The sequence below is a fragment of the Homarus americanus genome, unplaced genomic scaffold, assembly GCF_018991925.1.
Source record: "Homarus americanus isolate GMGI-L3 unplaced genomic scaffold, GMGI_Hamer_2.0 scaffold49339, whole genome shotgun sequence".
NCBI classification, from domain to species: Eukaryota; Metazoa; Arthropoda; class Malacostraca; order Decapoda; family Nephropidae; genus Homarus; species Homarus americanus.
The window spans coordinates 300,001-320,247 of record NW_024723387.1 but is presented as its reverse complement, the minus strand read 5'-3'; the positions used below and the strand labels follow the sequence as shown (position 1 = coordinate 320,247).

At 40.7% G+C, this 20,247-nt stretch overlaps 1 protein-coding gene across 8 annotated transcripts in view; it reads right to left on the bottom strand.

The window, feature by feature from the left end:
• Positions 1-20,247, bottom strand: part of LOC121863433 (inactive dipeptidyl peptidase 10-like) — a 107,098-nt gene that overhangs the window by 64,628 nt on the left and 22,223 nt on the right. For all 8 annotated transcript variants that reach the window (XR_006088388.1, XR_006088387.1, XR_006088390.1 and 5 more), the window contains one exon: positions 4,377-4,590. Coding sequence is in view for 1 of the 8 variants with exons in the window: in XM_042362094.1 (XP_042218028.1) it covers positions 4,377-4,590 (214 nt within the window). In the remaining 7 variants the exon portion in view is untranslated. The remainder of the gene's footprint in view (positions 1-4,376; positions 4,591-20,247) is intronic.

The following is a 20,247-nucleotide window of genomic DNA, read 5'->3' as shown; positions in this document are numbered from 1 at the left end:
TCCTGCCTCTGTCTCCCTGCCTCTGTCACCCCTGCTCCCTGTCTGCCCTGCCTCTGTCTACCTCCCTGTCTACCTGCCTCCCTCTCTACCCCTGCTCTGTCTACCTCTACCCCCTGCTTCCCTGTCTACCCCTCCTCTGCCCCTGCTCCTACCCCTGCCTCTGTCTCCCTGCCTCTGTCCCACCCCTTCTGCCCTGCCTCTGTCTACCCCTGCCTCCCCTGCTCCCTGTCTACCCCTGCTCTGTCTACCTGCCTGTCTGCCCTCCCTGTCCCTCCTGTCCTGCCCCTCTGTCTACCCCTCCTCCCTGTCTACCCCTGTCTTCTCTGCCTGCCTCCTGTCTGCCTGTCTACACCTCATCTTGCCCTGCACTCTGTCTACCCCTGCCCTCTGTCTACCCCTGTCCTACTCTGCCTGCCCCTCTGCCTGCTCCTGTCTCCCCTGCCTCTGTACCCCTGTCTGTCTACCTGTCTCTGTCTGTCTCACCCCTGTCTGTCTCCCTGCTCTGTCTGCCCTGCCCCCTGTCCTGCCCGTCTGCCCTGTCTGTCCCCTCCTGTCTACCTGCCTCTGTCTCCCTGCTCCTGTCTGCCTCTGTCTACTCTCTGTCTCCCTGTCACCCCTGCCCTCTCTGTCTACCCCTGCTCCCCTGTCTACCCTCTGTCTGCCCCTGCTCCCCCTGCCTCATCTACCCTCTGCCTCCCTGTCTACCCTGCCTGTCTTCTACTCCCCTGCTCCCTGTCTACCCCTGCCCTCTGTCTACTGCCTCTGTCTGCCCTGCTCCCTGTCTACCCCTGCCCTCTGTCTACCCCTGTCCCTGTCTACCCCTGCCTCCTGTCTGCCTGCTCCCTGTCTGCCCCTGCCCTCTATCTACCTGCCCTGTCTGCCTGCCTCCCCTGTCTGCCCCTGCCCCCTGTCTCCCCTGCCCTCTGTCTGCCCCTGCCCATCTGTCTACCCCTGCCCTATGTCTCCCCCTGCCCTCTGTCTGCACCCCCTCCTGTCTCCCCTGCTCCCTGTCTCCCTGCTCCCCTGTCTGCCTGCCTCCTGTCTGCCTCTCCCCTGTCTGTCTGCCTCCCTCTGTCTACCCCTGTCTACCTCTCTCCCCTGCCTCCTGTCTCCCCTGCTCCTGTCTGCCCCTGCCCTCTGTCTACCTGCCCTGTCTACCCCTGCCTCTACCTGCCTCCTGTCTGCCCTGCTCCACCTGCCCCCACACCTTTCCTGCCCACCCCCTCCTGTCTCCCTACCTCTGCTCCTGCCTGCCCTCTGTCTTACCCCCTGCCTCTGTCTACCCCCTGCCCTCTGTCTACCCCTGCCCTCTGTCTACCCCTGCCTCCTGTCACCCCTGCTCCCCTGTCTACCCCTGCCCTCTGTCTACCCCTGCTCCCTGTCTACCCCTGCCCCCTGTCTACCCCTGCTCCCCTGTCTACCCCTGCCCCTGTCTACCCCTCCTGTCTGCCTCCCCCCTGCCTCCTGTCTGCCCTTCTAACCCTGCCCTCTGTCTACCCCTGTCCCTGTCTACACCTCCTCCTGTCTGCCCCTGCCTCTCTCTGCCCCTGCTCTCTGTCTACCCCTGCCTCTGTCTCCCTGCCTCCTGTCTGCCTCCTGTCTCCCTGTCCCTGTCTACCCTGCCCCCTGTCTGAGAGTAAAGTATGCTTTGTAAAATTTCTTATTAAAAAACAAAACCATAGATTCTATAAGTTTGAAAGACGAACGACCCCCAAAGACGACTCCAAGACCTAAGACGACCCCAAGACAATCCCAAAACACCCAAGACCACCAAGACAACCCTAGTACGACCCCGAGACGACCATAAAACAATCCCAAACCACGACCACCAAGACGACCCCTAGTACGACCCTATGACACTCAAACGACCCTAAAACGAACTTAAAACGAACCCCAAATATATCTAATAATGCTCATACGACCAAAGAACGACCTTAAACGACTCCAATACAGCCCCCTCCCGCGACTTTAGATTCAGCTCAGGTGTTTAATGTGATATAAATTCTCTCTATTCAGTATATTAAGGCTGGGAGAGAGAGAGATCTGCAATAGATTGTTCGTTGTCAGGCCAAACCCATTCTCCCAGAGATGAAAATCACAAGCAGAAAACACACACACACACACACACACACACACACACACACACACACACACACACACACACACACACACAAACACTAACAACACACACACACACACACACACACACACACACACACACACACACACCATAAGCCATATAGTTGAGACAGTATCATCCGTTCCTTACAGTCCAGTGATTTGCATACGACTCGTTCATGTGTGAATATATGGGAGAGACCCATGCATATGTGATCACTGTGTGTGTGTATATTCTTCCATCCATCCGCCCACCACCCACCAACCACCACCACACCCACCACCCACCACCAACCATCCACCCACCACCCACAACATCACCCCACACCCACCCACACCAACCAACCATCCGCCCACCACCCACCACCCACCACCACCCACCACCCCACCCACCCCACCATCCACCACCACCCACCCACCCAACCAACCCACCCACACCCCCACCCACCAACCATCCGCCCACCACCCACCCACCCACCACCATCCATCCGCCCACCCACCCACCCACCCACACACCACACACCACCCCACCCACCACCCACCCCACCCCACCCACCATCGATCTATTATTCAACTTCAATCATAAACACCAAAATTCCATCGTCATCTTCATCACACACAGACAATCCAATTTCACCCACAGATGAGAACCTAACCTAAACCTATTTCATCACATTTCGTAATTTTCTGCGTAAACACACACACAAAAAATCCACTGATTCATCTTGGTTCTAATCTGATTCTCCCATAGCCTTATGTTGCCTCTAATCAGATTTAAACCTAATCCCTAACTTAACCTTAATCCGATTTAACCAGAAATTTTAGAGACAGAGATTTACAGATAGATAGATAGCTAGACAGTCACAAGGAACCAGAAGGAAGACGTACAGATAGACAGACAGACAGACAGACAGAAACAGACGAACAGACGAAATGAACCATAAACGAACCAGACAGACAGAAACAGACCCATAAACAGACAGACAGACAGACAGAAACAGACCCATAAACAGACAGACAGACAGAAACAGACCCATAAACAGACAGACAGACAGAAACAGACCCATAAACAGACAGACAGACAGATATTATTTAGTTCAATACAGATGAAAATTTTATTTCCTCTCATAAAAACATCGATTATTTTTTCTTTACTTGTGTGAGAGAGAAAGAGACAGTGGTTTATCTCTCTCTCTATTTCTCTGTCTATTTGTCTGTCTGTCTCTCTGTTTGTCTGTGTATGTCTGTCTGTCTGTCTCTCTATCTGTCTGTCTGTGGCTGTGTGACTGAGAGGGCGTGGCAGGGCTGAGATACAAGAAATTAGAGTGAGGGGAGAGACAGAGAATAGCCTGGTGAGGTGAGAGAGGAGAGGGAGAGAGAGGGAGGAGATGATTCTTTGTACTCTGAATTGGTGTCTGTGTTCGTCTGCCATGAAATGTCAGGTAAAAAAGAAAGGGAGGGGGATCTTAGCTTTGTGTGTGACATGTGTGTGTGTGGTATGTGTGTGTGTGTGTCCTGAGAAAATAATAATAATAATCGACCCCCTGTACCGTCTTGACCTCCTGTGACCTAGTTTGTCGGCTCTCTCTCTCTCTCTCTCTCTCTCTCTTTCACTGTTTCTCATTCTGTTTATATTTGTCTGTATGTCCGACTGTCTCTAGTTATCTTTCTCTGTCTTTATTCGTCTCCCTTTCTCTCTCTCTTTATTCACCTATTTTCCTTATCTTTATCTATCCTTTCGTCTCTCTTAATATCTGTCTAAATACATATTATTTTTTATTCCATTGAAGAAAAATCCTCAATTTTAACAACCAGGTTAATTAACACCTCTACCTGTAATCCCTAATCCCTTCAAATCCCTCTGTGAAGGTAAGAGGGATTACCCATTCATCTCACGAACCAACTCACTCGGCCGCCACAATCCCGTACCAAATCTGCCCCCGTGTCTCACAATATCGAACCGGTGTCCTAGATATAAGGTAACAGACTACACCACACCACTCCCCCACCCCCCCTCCCCCTTCCAGTGAAGTCGTTATCCCGTTAAGGTTATTAAACAAGCAGAATGGGTAGTTAGGATCTCTCTAATTTAACTATTTTATCGAACTGGTGTCGTTAATTTGGCTAATGTAGATCCCCTTCTCCTCCCCTCCTCTCCTCTCCCTTCTCCCTTTCTCCTCCTCTCTCCATTTCCTCTCCCCTCCCTTTCCTCTCCCCTCCCCAAACACAAACAAACACACCAGCCCAAACTGACTTACCTGATATCCACTTGCCGTTGAACCCCGGCGGCTTGAACGCACCGCTGATAATGTCAGCTAATGCGAACCTGTTGCCTGTGAACCTCGGGCCAGCGTCAGGCGGCGTCAGCAACACGACGGAGAAGATGATCAGCCCACAGACACAGCCAATCACCAGCAGGGCGATCAGGATGCCTCTCCAGTTGCGTTGGTTAGGTGTGGAGGCGACCAGCTCCTGTGGAAGGGGAAGAAGGAGGCCGGGAAGGTCTTGGTTAGTTCATGTGGTTAACATTTTAGGGATGTGTTTATCTTAACTTAATCTATGTTTTATGGTGTTTTATCCTATACCTGTGTTTATGAGTAGTGTTTAATAGTGTTTTATGGTGTTTAATAGTGTTTTATGGTGTTTAATAGTGTTTTATGGTGTTTAATAGTGTTTTATGGTGTTTAATGGTGTTTTATGGGGTTTAATAGTGTTTTATGGTGTTTAATAGTGTTTTATGGTGTTTAATGGTGTTTTATGGGGTTTAATAGTGTTTTATGGTATTTAATAGTGTTTTATGGTGTTTAATAGTGTTTTATGGTGTTTAATGGTGTTTTATGGTGTTTAATGGTGTTTTATGGGGTTTAATAGTGTTTATGGTGTTTAATGGTGTTTTATGGTGTTTAATAGTGTTTTATGGTGTTTAATGGTGTTTTATGGTGTTTAATGGTGTTTTATGGTGTTCAATAAAGTTTTATGGTGTTCAATAGTGTTTTATGGTGTTTAATAGTGTTTTATGGTGTTTAATGGTGTTTTATGGTCTTCAATAGTGATTTATGGTGTTAAATAGAGGTTAATGGTGTTTAATGGTGCTTTATGGTGTTTAATGGTGTTTTATGGTGTTTAATGGTGTTTTATTGTGTTTAATAGTGTTTTATGGTGTTTTATGGTGTTTAACAGTGTTTAATGGTGTTTTATGGAGTTTAAATGGTGTTTTATGGTGTTTAATAGTGTTTAATGGTGTTTAATAGTGTTTTATGGTGTTTAATAGTGTTTTATGGTGTTTAATAGTGTTTAATGGTGTTTAATAGTGTTTTATGGTGTTTAGTGTTTTATGGTGTTTAAATTTATGGTGTTTAATAGTGTTTAATGGTGTTTATAATGGTGTTTAGTGTTTTATGGTGTTTAATAGTGTTTTATGGTGTTTAATAGTGTTTATGGTGTTTAATAGTGTTTTATGGTGTTTAATAGTGTTTTATGGTGTTTAATAGTGTTTTATGGTGTTTAATAGTGTTTTATGGTGTTTTATGAGGTTTTATGGTGTTCTTTCTTATGAGTCTTAAGTTATTTGGGCTGCCTGTCTGTCTGTATGTACGCTGTCAAAAATATTATATATCGTGTACTGTATAGGGTATATGATATATAGCCGTGAACACACACACACACACACACAGTTATAGATAACCCTAGTATAGACTAATATATCACCTGTCATTGTATAGTCCTGTTATATTGCCTCCAAACATTCTTTCCTATACCTGAAAAACATCATATAACATCTACAGGTACAGCATCTTAATTAACACCTGGGTTGGCTAATTTAGACTTACCTGCTGTTATATGTAAATTCGGTTATAATTTAGTCAATACTACTGATATAGTTAATATATAAAATTATTATTTGTTATATATAATTTTGTTTACATTAATTAAGGTTGTATAATAGCAATGCTTTTAACTACCTGTAATTAAGTTCTAATGATCCTCCTAATGGTTCAAGTGTGGTAGAAGTGATGACCCTACACCTACCTCACTAATTAATTATAGCACTAATTATCAAACGTTAGCTGTGGTGTATGGTAATGATGACACGACAAAATAACATGTTATTTTAGAAACCTTTTGAAGTGTGATTCAAATTTTATGTTCTCTATTTAGAAAAAAAAATTAATTATTATTTTTTTTAAGATATTGTACATAGAATAGCTTAGCTTATGAATAAAGAACATTGTAATTTGGGTTTCTAATTCTAAAAAAGTATAGGCCTACTACTTTAGAAACCCTTGTGTAAAATACCACATAAATTGATCTAGGCAACACCTGTTATTAACCTCATTAACCTCACACCTACAGGTAGACTCTGTGTGTGTGTGTGTGTGTGTGTGTGTGTGTGTGTTAATCAACCATCCAAGATTTAGTTAATTACTTCTATAACCATTATCCCAAAAAATAATGAATTTTTACCCACGTTACCTCATCAAATTTCAACGCTTATGGATCTTGAAAATCTTTAATATATTCATAAATTTATATCACCACCAAATTAACTAAATCTTGGGACTCCTAAAACCTTAATTCTAAAAACATATTGATTTTTATTTAATTTATAAACATATTTTAACTCTAAGCTAAAATACTATAGTTTGGGCATTAATTTAGATGGTATTCTACTCTCCATACGTTTTCTATGACAGGAATTCTGACCAATAGGAAGCCACTCAGACAACAACAAAGCAACTCCTATGAGCCTAAACAATATATACTGTACAGTGTTGATAAATGACCACGACATTAGCGCTTAATTACGTGGCTATTAAATTTTGTGGTAATTTGATGACACGAGTGAATAAGGAGACGTGGAACTACACAGAAGATTGTTAGGTTAGGTTAGGTTAGGGTAAAGTGAGGCTATATTAATTTAGGTTAAATCAGGGTTATAAAGTTAGGTTAGGTTATGTAGGGTTACATTAGAATTGTGTCATATAAAAACGCCAAAATTAAACCCACAACTCAGCTGGTTTAAGTCCTGATAATTCGTCAACACTGTACAGTAACCGATCACCAACTACGAAGCTCAACACAACACTAACTAAACAAAAAAAATGTTACACTATCCTAAACAAATTCTTTAGTTCCTCCTGGTATTAAATGTCTCGTTTTCTCTCGCGTAAAAACAAAGAAATGGGTCTAGTAAGCTGTAAACACACATGACGTTATACTAATGAAGCCAGCTATGAGATGGTCTAATGAGCCCTCGACTAATACCTGTCTCTTACCTGGTCATATGTAACACCTGTTGTAATTAGAATTATCTGAAGAATATTTGTATTTTTAGATTTATTCTGATTTTTGGTCAAATTTTAAAGGGATCGAATTCAGAATTTTGGGTTTAAAATACACTTATACATTTTAATATCATTAGAGTTTATTGAGGTGCAGGAATAAAATATAATATCAATATCAGTAAGAGCAGAAGTCCTATACATGCCCAGGAGAGAGACAGAGCGCCCTCATCTAACCAGGGAGTATCTTACGTTCCTACAGTCCAATGATCCTTACAGTAATCACAACAGAAGTACAGAATTGTTTACACTATGAATAACAACAATCTAAATACAGACATTACAGTGACAAACATCTCCTTAACTTATCTCTCTCTATCTCTCTGTCGTGGGAGATAATGAGATAATGAGATTCCAGCATTTTTTATTTATTTATTTTTCTTTAATTTTGGTACCTTTTTGGATTTTAATTTTCCTACCATGTTTTTGTTTATATATTTTTCTGTTTATGTTGCAATTATAATTTCTAGAGCAACCTTGAACCATGTATGACTATTCTCAGTTCTCTATAATGTTGTGTTGTAATTGTTGCAAGGTTTCTAGTGCAGCCTTATAATGTTTTAGCATAGAAAGAGAGAGAGAGAGAGAGAGAGAGAGAGAGAGAGAGAGAGAGAGAGAGAGATATTGTTGATGAAGGAGACTGTCTCTCCAGCCATCGATGTCTCACACTCATCTAAGAGACAAAGACGTAGAGAGACATTCACTGGCACCGATGGAGAATATTTCCATCACCTAAGTCTCAAACAACCTGATCAGACCCATCAGGTGAGTTTAGTGATCAATGACGACAATCTGATCACATAAACTGATCAACAGGTGTCACAGAATCAGGTGAAGTTCATTTTCTAAGCTGATCTAATTTGTCTCCTCTCGGGCTCAGTTCACATCCTCTCTCGTCTTATGTTGGGGGGCCGGACGCTCAGAGGCAAAATCCACTTGGATGCGGGTATGACGCGATCTGATTGGTTCTTGGTCATCTTGAGGTCCCCAATTGGTTGACGTCACGATGAACATAGACCAATAGGTGCACTTCATATCCCCCCAAACGAGTGGATTCTACTTACAAAATCGCGTTTTAAGCACAAATGAACCAGCAAGTCCGCTGTGCTAAATCTTAACACACAGACAGACAAACACATCACACAAAAGCTAAACAGATGTACAACACACGTTCACAAAAAGCACATTGACGCTCGACCAATCACTGCTGGGGACGGAAGCTACGTAATAATCGCAAGTTGAACGTAAAAAAAATAATTATCAGATAATCGTAAATTTGGCAATATATTAAATTATCTTTCGTTCGGAACATTAAAAGATAACACGAGGAAAAGTATTAAGAATGTAAATAAACAGAGTAGAAATTTTTGATAATTTTTAGAGATAATTTTTTATTATTTTTTTTATGAGTCATTTTAAGTACATTTGTGTTTTGAAAGTTTATTTGTTAGTAGAATTTATTTATTTTTTTAGATATAAGTACAGAAATATGAAGGAAAAAACATACATAGTTTATTGCTCGGTGAATATATTAAGGAAGGTTCGCAATGGTGATAAATTGATACAGAGAGAGAGAGAGAGAGAGAGAGAGAGAGAGAGAGAGAGAGAGAGAGTCCAGGACCACCTCAAAAAATACCTTCCAGAATTTAGAGAGAGAGAGAAAGAGAGAAAAATTAAAGACAGGGAGAGAGAGAAGCAATAACAATAAGCCTTCAATAATACTCTTACAGGAAACCCTCGTCGTTGAGTTACATGAAAAAAAAATCCATCGTAAAGAAAATAAGAAAAAAATAAAACGAATCTTTGTTTTTTCTCGCTTCCGCTTTTGTAATAATAACAAGGGGTGTTTTATTTTTATCTCTGTGTTTTACTTGATGTGTGTGTGTGTGTGTGTGTGTGTGTGTGTGTGTGTGTGTGTGTTATGGTGTGTATGTTTTTTCATTCCCTCTCTCTCTCTTTCTCCCCCTCTCTCTCCCTCCTTTCACTTCCTTTCACCCCACCTCTCCTTTCAACCTAGCTTTCTCCTTTACAATTTTCCTTTCTATGGTTCAGTTCTTGTCAATTTCTCCAGCAACTTTCTCTTACGCTTGAATAAATTATACTCGAAAGAATACACACACACACACGCTCACACACGAGAGAGAGAGAGAGAGAGAGAGAGAGAGAGAGAGAGAGAGAGAACTGTACTATAGAGGAGGTTGTAAAGGAAAGAATGAACGTATGGAATGCAATCAAAGGAAGAGGTACACACACACACACACACACACACACACACACACAAAGTGAACCTCCGGTGGTAAGAATGTATGCAATGCTATTAATGAAGGATATGAATGGAGGAGAGATGTTGAAAAGGATGATAGATACAGTATACTGTATATATATAAAGGCAGGGGGAAGAATGTGAGATAAGAAATGAATGCAGTAACCTAACCTAACCTTATCTAACATAACATAACATGACCTGACCTGACCTGACCTTATCTAGCATAACATAACATAACATAAAATAAAATCATAACATAACATGACCTGACCTGACCTGACCTGACCTAACCTAATCTAATCTAACATAACATAATATGACTTGACCTGATCTGACCTAACCTAACCTAATCTCATCTAACATAACATAACATAACATGACCTGACCTGACCTGACCTAACCTAACCAAAGCAGCAATAACTTGGATACGAAATTGGTTGTAAAGTAAACGTAATTGGGCATCAACAATTTAAATGACATAGTAAGAAATAGTGACAACAATACTATTATGGTAAAAATAGGACCCTTTATCACTACCTATTTCATCAAGAATCACCAAAATAGGGAAAAACAGGTGGGAAATTGGCAGTGTGTTATGGTAATTGGCAATATAGGTGAGAGGTAGGAGGGTCACTTGTTGGAGAGGGGGGGAGTGGGCGGTGAGAGAGGAGGAGGGAGAGGGAAGAGAGAGGGAGGGAGGGAGGGAAGAGGGCGAATGGGAGTGGGAGGCAGGAAGGAATGAAGAGAGAGAGAGAGAGAGAGAGAGAGAGAGAGAGAGAGAGAGAGAGAGAGAGAGAGAGAGAGAGAGAGAGAGAGATACCTTTTCCTCCCAAACAGAAACTCATAAAAGCCCAAACTTTCTATTTTTTTTGACAGCCAGAAAAAAAGAACAAAATGAAAGTTGGAATCCATTTCTCCATCTGGTCCGGTGAAAGTAAATAAAGTTTCTCTCGTCGCGGGCCATAGAAAGTAAAATAGAAAGTCTTTATCTTCCTCTGATTAGTGGAATATGAAAAGAGAAAGCATCTATTTCTTTCTCTCTTGTTTATTGAAGAGAAAAATTCCTTTTAGTCTTTAGAAAGTAAAAGAGAAAGTTTTCTTCTCAAATTTATAGAGGGAAAAATTATCCCTTTAGAGAAAAATTAAAATAACTTTCCCCTACAAATTAGAAAAGAAAGTCTACCTTGATCTTAGAAGATAACAAGAGAAAGTTGCTCTTTCTCTTCTCCAATAAATAAATACAGTCTTATCTCTCAGGCTCCAAGACAGTATAAAATTAATAAATTATTTCCTTGACACTCAAAAGGAAAAAAAGTTCTTTCCCTCTGATCCCATAGAAAGTGAGAAAGAAAGTTCCTCTCCTAGAAAGTAAACGAAGATGGTTTTCCTTTTGAGATCTTCCTATAAAAACAAAAGAAAGTTCCACAATCTTTCCTCACCATAGAAAGTATTAAAGAAAGTTCCACAATCTTCTCTCACCATAGAAAATACTAAAGAAAGTTCCACAATCTTCTCTCACCATAGAAAATACTAAAGAAAGTTCCACAATCTTTCCTCACCCTAAAAAGTATATGAGACAGCTTCTCTTTCCACCCGGACTTAGAAGATGAAAGAAAGAAAGTTTTCCACTTCGACCATAGAAAGTTTGGTCGTCCTGTTAAATGTTGGACCAATTTTACGACTTTCACCTTATTGGTTTGTCCTACTGGTTTCACGGTGTTCTCTCTCTCTCTCTCTCTCTCTCTCTCTCTCTGTTCGATTTTCTTTTTTCCCCTCCTTTCCTCTCGAATCACAGTTTTTAAAAAGAATAAATGACCTGAATTACATTTTAAATCAGGGTCATAAAATAAGCCATTACATTAGCGGTTGTCAATGGTCTTTGGGTGGTATTTGGTGTGCGGTGGGCGAGTGAATACGGTACTCAGGTTAAATCCTAAAGGGCGTTGGCTCGATCCCCGCTATAAATGGGTACCTCACCTTGCAGTTTGGGTTACTGGATGTATTCGAGTTCAGTGCCCACAATTTCGATAAAAATAAAAAAAAAATAAATAAAAATAAAATAAAAATAGGAATGAAAAAAAAAATTAATGCATTACAAAATTAAAGAAATGAAGAAATAGAAAGAATAAAACGAAAAAACAAAAACAGATTAAAACAAATAAATTCAACCTCCCAAACACACACAGCACCAGTGGACCCAAAGAGTAATTATATTCTCATATCTTCTCGTTGATACAGATAAGAAGTTCATAAAGAGCGCTAATGGTCACTATCCCGGCTAAGTGTGTTGGTCAAGACTCCGAGGACGCTTATGAGACGCCAACGGCAAGGTTAATATAAAAATGGATGACCTGAAGATTAGGCACCCCAGATTATTTCACCTGAAAATTAATATAATAATAATAATAATAATAATAATAATAATAATAATAATAATAATAATAATAATAATAATAATAATAATAATAATAATAATAATAATAATTTCTCACTAATCGTGAGTCTTCGTTGACCTAAAATACGAATGACGTCACTATGCAAAATTACTCGTTGTAAACAGTGACTCAGCTAAATACTGCAAACAAACCAAAAAGTATTAATTATTTTCCCTGTTTACTTTGGGCGGTTCAGTAACATCATATATAGATAGATCCTATGTGATATAAATTCAAATGAAGTTTATAATTGCATTACTATCGCTTGCAATTGATGACGAGGTGAAATATTGCAAAATCAACTCCCAAATTATATGTGGCTGTATTAACTCTCTAAGTGTTCAATGACCTAGTATCCAATTGGTGCCACAGGAAATGACATTACACTATAATCACCCAAATAATATATATAAGCCAATTATTACATTTTGCAAAACACATAATATTTCCCTCTGTCGCTTTTAACTATATTGCAAAGTCTATCTTAGTCAATATATACTTTTATTTATTTATTACCTTTAAGTCTTCAATAACCTCTAAAACAAAATGGTCCATGGAGAAATAAATATGATTTTTTTATTAATATTGCAATAAAATGTTTTGCAATTGATAATTCGAGTGAAATATTGCAAAGAGAAATGTGCAATGTAATATATTGTTGATTCACTGCACCTTTAAGACCCGGTATATTGATTAACTTGTCCACCTTAACTCAGGAAGGCAAGGGAAGTTATGGTGATTAGGTATTAGATAATTAACCACGTAAATACAAAATAAGAAAAGAAAAACAATGAAAATTAGGGAAAAATAAGGAAAAAATGTGGAAAAATAAGAAAATAATAAGACAAATTGTTAAAAAAAAATCGAAATAAATTCAAACAAGAATAAAAAATAGGAAAAAAATAGGAATAATCAGTGAATAAATCAGGAAAAAATCAGGAAAATCAAGAAAAAAACAAGAAAACAATTTATTTTCTAACTGGTTTATGCCTCGTCTAAAACTAAACCTAAACTATAAATAAATTACTAGTTATTAGGTCAGGTTAGGTTAGGTAATGACGCTAATAATGTGGTTTATTTCTACGTGTAACTGCAATATAAACATCAATTAAAAACCCCAGAAAATCTAACCTAACCAAACATAACCTAACCTAACCAAACCAAACCTAACCTAACCTAACCTAACCAAATAAAAAAATATCCTTAAGTGCGAAGGTACCAAAACATAGTCTAAAAATATGCAACATTTGTAATAATTTTCAGTTGTAAATTATGGCAATTGCGAGTTCTTGTAAAAAAATGAAAATATATGTGTATTTTTCTGTGAATTTCTGTGATGATTTAAAGTTGTTATTTTCTCATTTGTCAGGAGTATGTAAATTACCTCAGAGGTCAATTAGGTCTAAATGACGTCGGGAAATGGGGTTAATATCATTTGTAATTTGGAGGTAAAACGAAACCCAACCAAATCTAACCTAAACCTAACCTAACCTAACCAAATCTAACCAAAACCTAACCTAACCTAACATAACCTAACCAAATCTAACCTAAACCTAACCTAACCTAACCAAACCTAACCAAATCTAACCTAAACCTAACCTAACCCCATAATGGCTGAGACAAAGTTAGTGCCAATATTTCTATAATATTTCCCCCCCCCTCCCTTGTTTACACTACGGGGGGGGATGTGGGTGAGGGTAAGGGTGGGGGATGGGGGTAGGAATGAGGGAAGGAGGAGGAGAGGGGATGAAAGGGTGAATTGGGAGTGAGGTGGCTGTATGAAGGGGAAGGCAGGGAGGGAAGGAGAGAGGGAAGGAGGGGAGGGGAAGGAGAGAGGGAAGGAGGAGGAAGGAGAGGGAAGGGGGGAGGGGAAGGAGAGAGGGAAGGAGGGAGGGAAGGAGGAGGGAAGGAGGGAGGGGAAGGGAGAGAGGGAAGAGAGGGAAGGAGAGAGGGGAAGAAAGGGAGGGGAGCTGGAGATAGAAGAGAAAAGGGAGGAGAGGGGAAGGGAGAAAAAGCCATTAGAAAAGGGAGGGGAGAGGGGGAAAGGAAGGGAGGAGGGCAAGGAAGAGGGAAGAAAGGAGAAAGGGGCAGGAGGAAGGAAGGTGGTGGAGGGAAGGGGTAGGAGGGGGGAGGCCGGTCAGTACTTCCCCCTCCCTCTATCAGATGCTTACTAAAATTACCTAAACATAGTCGACCATAACAAATAGAGAGAGAGAGAGAGAGAGAGAGAGAGAGAGAGAGAGAGAGAGAGAGAGAGAGAGAGAGAGCATGGTCACAACTAAATACAGGAATTCCCCCAACAACACCTGACTAACATTGTTGGCACCGAGTCTTATAATATCTACCACTAACCTGAAACTTCTAAAAACAAAACAAAAATAAACATCGCATTTCTTAGTTTTTTTTGTATGTTACTTAATCCCATCAACTTTATAAAAAAAAACCACACAATTAATTTAAACTTTTTATTTCAATTCCTCTATTAAAAAAACACATATCTAGTTTTTATTTGGAATTTTAAATCTATAACAAAATTAAAACAAAAAAAACATGATATATTTTCTCATAATTATTCTAAACAAATCATCAATGGTTACCAAGGAAACAGGGTATGGTAACACTGTTTGGTAAGGTTGGGCTGTAGAGGATGGTTATGGTAACACTGGTAAGGTTGGGCTGTAGAGGATGGTTATGGTAACACTGTTTGGTAAGGTTGGGCTGTAGAGGATGGTTATGGTAACACTGTTTGGTAAGGTTGGGCTGTAGAGGATGGTTATGGTAACACTGTTTGGTAAGGTTGGGCTGTAGAGGATGGTTATGGTAACACTGTTTGGTAAGGTTGGGCTGTAGAGGATGGTTATGGTAACACTGTTTGGTAAGGTTGGGCTGTAGAGGATGGTTATGGTAACACTGTTTGGTAAGGTTGGGCTGTAGAGGATGGTTATGGTAACACTGTTTGGTAAGGTTGGGCTGTAGAGGATGGTTATGGTAACACTGTTTGGTAAGGTTGGGCTGTAGAGGATGGTTATGGTAACACTGTTTGGTAAGGTTGGGCTGTAGAGGATTGGTTATGGTAACACTGTTTGGTAAGGTTGGGCTGTAGAGGATGGATTTATGGTAACACTCTTTACAAAACACACAACATGGAGGAGGGAGGAGCATGGCGTGACGTCACAAACATAAAACATAATTTAAGGTGTGTTTATCTCATCTTTAGTCGAGGAACTTCCGGTCATTAGTTTGTTTCATAGAGAGAGAGAGAGAGAGAGAGAGAGAGAGAGAGAGAGAGAGAGAGAGAGAGAGAGAGAGAGAGACCATCATTTTCCCTGGCCTCTATCCCACAAAGACCTTCACAGTCACCCAAATTGACTCCAAATCCCTCTTTCAGGAACCTTACCATCCCTACCTCCCCTCCTCCCTACCCAACATCCGTAAATCCTTGACCCCTCCTTTCCAATAAATGCCCTTCACGCCCTCCACCTCCCTCCCCCATCCCCCTCTAAGTCCTTCCTCTCCAATGAATGTCCTTCCCCATCTTTTTCTTGCTTTTCTCTCTTTCCCGTCATCCTTCCCCCCCTCCTTCCTTACCTTTCTTCTTTCCCCTCCCCCCTGCCTTCCCCTCCTCCTTCCTTATTTCCTTCGTCTTTTCCTCTTTTCCTCACCTTTCTTCTTTAGATTTCTTCCTTGATTGTTCCCTCCCTTCTAGCTTCCCTCCCAGCTTTTTTTCTCTCTTTTCCCCCCTTCCCCCTTCTCTCCCTGCTTTTTTTACCCTTTCCCCCTTCCCCCTTCCCTCCCTGATTCTTTTTTCATTTCCTCTTTTCTTCCTCCCTCTCTCTCTCCTTCCCTCCTTCTAAAGATTCTTACTGCACAGAAACTCCATAAGAATTATCACACTGCCAAAAACCAACCCAAGGTCTTCAAGATTAAAGAAACCAAAGAAACCAACTATAAAAACCGATCAGAAGTCTCTCTCACATCACACCTCCTTCCCTTTAGAAACCCAACAAAAACTACAGGGTGTTCATAAATGATTACCCTAAAAAAAAAAACCCCAGTATGCTCTCATCGTTTAATCAGGGTAATCATTTATGAACACCCTGTACATTTATTCCGAAACCACTGAAACCTCAATAAGAAACCACACCAAGACCTCCCACAACTGTCTCAAGCCACAAACTCTAACACGTAGAAACTGACAAAAAAAAAAACTTGAAAACCCACCAAGGTCTTTTAGCATTTTAGAAACACTACACCAAGATCTCCTCCTTCACCTCAATCTACCGCCTTTTAGAAACCCACACCAAAGGGCTCTCGACATCCCAGAAAGCGCGGGAGGGAGGCAAGAGGCTGCTAAACGACACCTGCCAATAAATCAATCTGAAGTAGTCATCATCAACATCCTGAAAATGATTCCATCCTTTACCACGTCTCTTATACTGGGTCTAATGCAACCCGGAGGAGGAGGAGGAAGAGGAGTAATGAATAGGAGAGAGAGAGTGTGTAGGAGAAGAAGGAGGGTTGAGGAGAAGGAGGGAGAGAGTATGGATAGAGGAGAGAGAGAGAGAGAGAGAGAAAAATAACCAAACTCTGACAGGTCACATAAGAGTTGTACTACCTTAATGACTGGCGATAACATGTAATAAAACAGAGAATAAAGGGAAGGAAAATGAATAACGAGGGTAGATGAAGGAGAGGAATTAGTAAGAGTGACGGGAATAATTAAGAAAAGGAAGGAAAAGGGATTTGTAAGTAATATCATAAAGAGAAATTTTTTGTATTTTTTATTCTCTTGTTTTCTCTTTCTTTGTCTCTTTCGTTTTGTTCCTTTTTGTATGTTTTTTCTCTATTTTTCTTTTTCTCTCTTCAATATTTTTCTTTTCTTTCTTTCATTAATCCATATCTCTCTCTCTCTCTCTTTCATTTCTAATTCTCTCTCTTTATCTCTTACTTTCTCTTCCTCACTTCTCTCTCTCTTTTATTCAGCCACTCTCTCCATTTTGTCATCGGGTCATCATCTAGGTCAAAGGTCAACCATATGTTAATTTCGTCAATATCTACGTCATAGTAATATTTTTATAACGTCATGACTATAGGTCAGAGGTCAATAACAATAATAAATGAAATATGGGTTGTTATGACCGTAGACTATTGTGTAATTGAATATTGACCTGTCTGTCTGTCTGTCCGTCTGTCCGTCTGTCTGTCTCTAACAGGATAATACACATGTCCCAATCCTTACCACATCCCCAACACCCCTCTACAGCTACACATCCCTCGACACATCTACAGTTCCCCCTACACACCCCTTCACATCCTTTGTACACATCCCTCCCCCTTTACAAGTACCTACACCTCCCCCTACACCCCTTTTACACCCACCTACATATCCTCCCTACACACCCTTACACATTCCCTACACAACTACGTCCGGACACCCTCATGAGAGAACTCTATTGTTGTCGTAGTTATGGCCACACTAACGACCAATTACCCCAGGCATAACCACGCGGTAATCACCCCCCCCAAGCTGAAGGTAGTTACGACACCCTGGCCAGACTCGTTTAGGTTAAAATACACGCAAGTTTACGTCGTTTAATTTCTCGTAAGTTTGTCGTGTTTGTCGTAAGGGTTGTTGGGAGGTGTTGGCTAAATATGGTTGGCCAGGTGAAACGGATTTGGGTCAGTGGTTCGTTTAAGTGAGCTGTTTCAGGTGAGTTAATTTGATATAGTTCTCCAGGTGAAAAATATATATACAGGTGAAAAACTGTGTAGGTTATGGGACAGACAGACTAAAACGTAAAATAATACTCCACTAAAATGTATACTGTTCCTACGTAGCCTCAGGATAACTAATAACTAAAGGTACCTTATTGTCCCCTGATACCTGACTAATTAGCCTGAGTAATATACTTTTATTACAGGTGTGGTTTGAAGTTTGTTACCTTGATGGTCAGGGGAGATGGCATTGTTTTTGTTTTTTCCGAAGTAAAAGTTTTATTCTGTTTTTTTCTTGTTTTTTTGGTAGTAATAGTAATAGTAATAGTAATAGTAGTAGTAGTAGTAGTAGTAGTAGTAGTAGTAGTAGTAGTATCAATATTTAAACAACAACAACAAAAACTACAACCACCCTCAACAACCATTATTACAATACCTTATATCTACAACGACTACCACAACTACCACCATTACAACTAGTACACTCAGATGGTTATTACTTCCCCCCCCCCTACATATACCCCAATTTACTATATTTACAACCTTATCCAGCCTCCTATAGGGGAGATATATTCGTTGATGTAAATAATGTAAAAAAATATAGTGAAATTTACAGGACCGAAATAACTTTATCGGAGAAGAAAAAAAAAGATTGTAAAATATATAGATATTTAATAAAAGATAGATATTGTTATTGTACAAGTGTGTTTGGTGTATATTAAAGAAAAAATTGACTGGTAAACAAACAGGTGTCATATGTGTAAATTAAAAAAAAACACCAATCTTGTTTTTTTCTGTTTTTTTTTTGTATTGGTGTTGACAAGTTAAATTATAACTTTTTTGATGGGCCTACTTTTTGGGGGAGAGAATTTCTTTTTTTTTTATATTTGAAATTTATTAATAGAAATGTGCGTGTGTATATGTTATAGGAACTTGTTGTTGTTTTGATGTGTGGTGGTAGTGATTGTGATGGTGGTGGTGATTGTGGAGTGGTGGATATAATTATGGTGGTTATTTTGGTGGTGGTGGTGATAGTGATTGTGGTTAGAGATTCTGGTGATTGTGGTGGCGGTAACTGTGGTGGTAGCTGTGGTGGTGATTGTGGTTAGAGATTCTGGTGATTGTGGTGGCGGTAACTGTGGTGGTAATTGTGGTGGTGTGTGGCGCGTCCTTCATACCCATTGATTTACCACACACGCACCTCACCACCACCACCACCACCTGTAATCAGCTCCACTGTAATCACCTGTTTGATTATGGCGGTCGGTGTGTGTGTGTGTGTGTGTGTGTGTGTGTGTGCGTGTGCGTGTGTGTGTGTGTGTGTGTGTGTGTGAAAGTAAATAGAGAAACGTATATACTTTCCCTAATAGAAACACCATTACTTTCTTCAAGGAGAGAAAGCTTAACAATTTCTCTATCTTCACTTCAACAGATAAGCTAAATCACCTCACTAACTTCACTTCAATCAAAATAGCTTCAACCATCAACAAGTCTTCAAGTATGGAACATGTTTACAGCAGTCAAGCTTTCACGCCAGCTTAGAGGGTGGGTCCATTCAGAGCTTACTGACTCCTCCGGTGCTTAAGTCTTCCTAGCCAAGATTATCCCAAGCTGATCTCTCTCTCTCTCTCTCTCTCTCTCTCTCTCTCTCTTTGGAAGACGGTGAGACATGGAAGGAAGAGGAATGAGGAAGAGGAGAGGGAGGGGGAGGAAGAGAAGGATAGGAGGAGGAAGAGGGGAATGGGGAGGAGGAGGAGGAGGAGAAGAAGCGGTAGGAAAGGAGGAGGAGCAGGAGGAAAGAGAAGAGGGGAAGAGGAGCAAGAAAGGGAGAGAAGGAGGTAGGTGGAGAAGGTTTAGAAGAAATCAAGGAAAGGAAGGAGAGGAAAGAATGTTGAAATGTATGGAAAAGGTAAGGCGAAAATAAAAGAAGAATATGAATAACAACAACAACAACACCAACAACAACTACCACCACCACCATCACCACCACCACCAACAACCACCACCACTAACAACAAGAACAAGACAGTAATACAGAAGTTATGAAAGAGTTCTCAGATATCAGGCACACACCACCTGTGCACATGGTGGTGTACAGGTAATTGGTGTAATCAGGAGCTCAATAACACTTTCAGGTGCATGTGAGCTCTGACACGACAACCCCAGGCAGAAAAATATTCTCTGAGATATGATTGTGTGTGTGTGTGTGTGTGTGGGGAAGGGGGTGATGTGTGTGTGTGTGTGTGTGTGTGTGTGTGTGTGGGGGAAGGTGTGATGTGTGTGTGTGTGTGTGTGTGTGTGTGTGTGTGGGGGAAGGTGTGATGTGTGTGTGGGGTAGGCGGTGTGTGTGTGTGTGTGTGTGTGTGTGGGG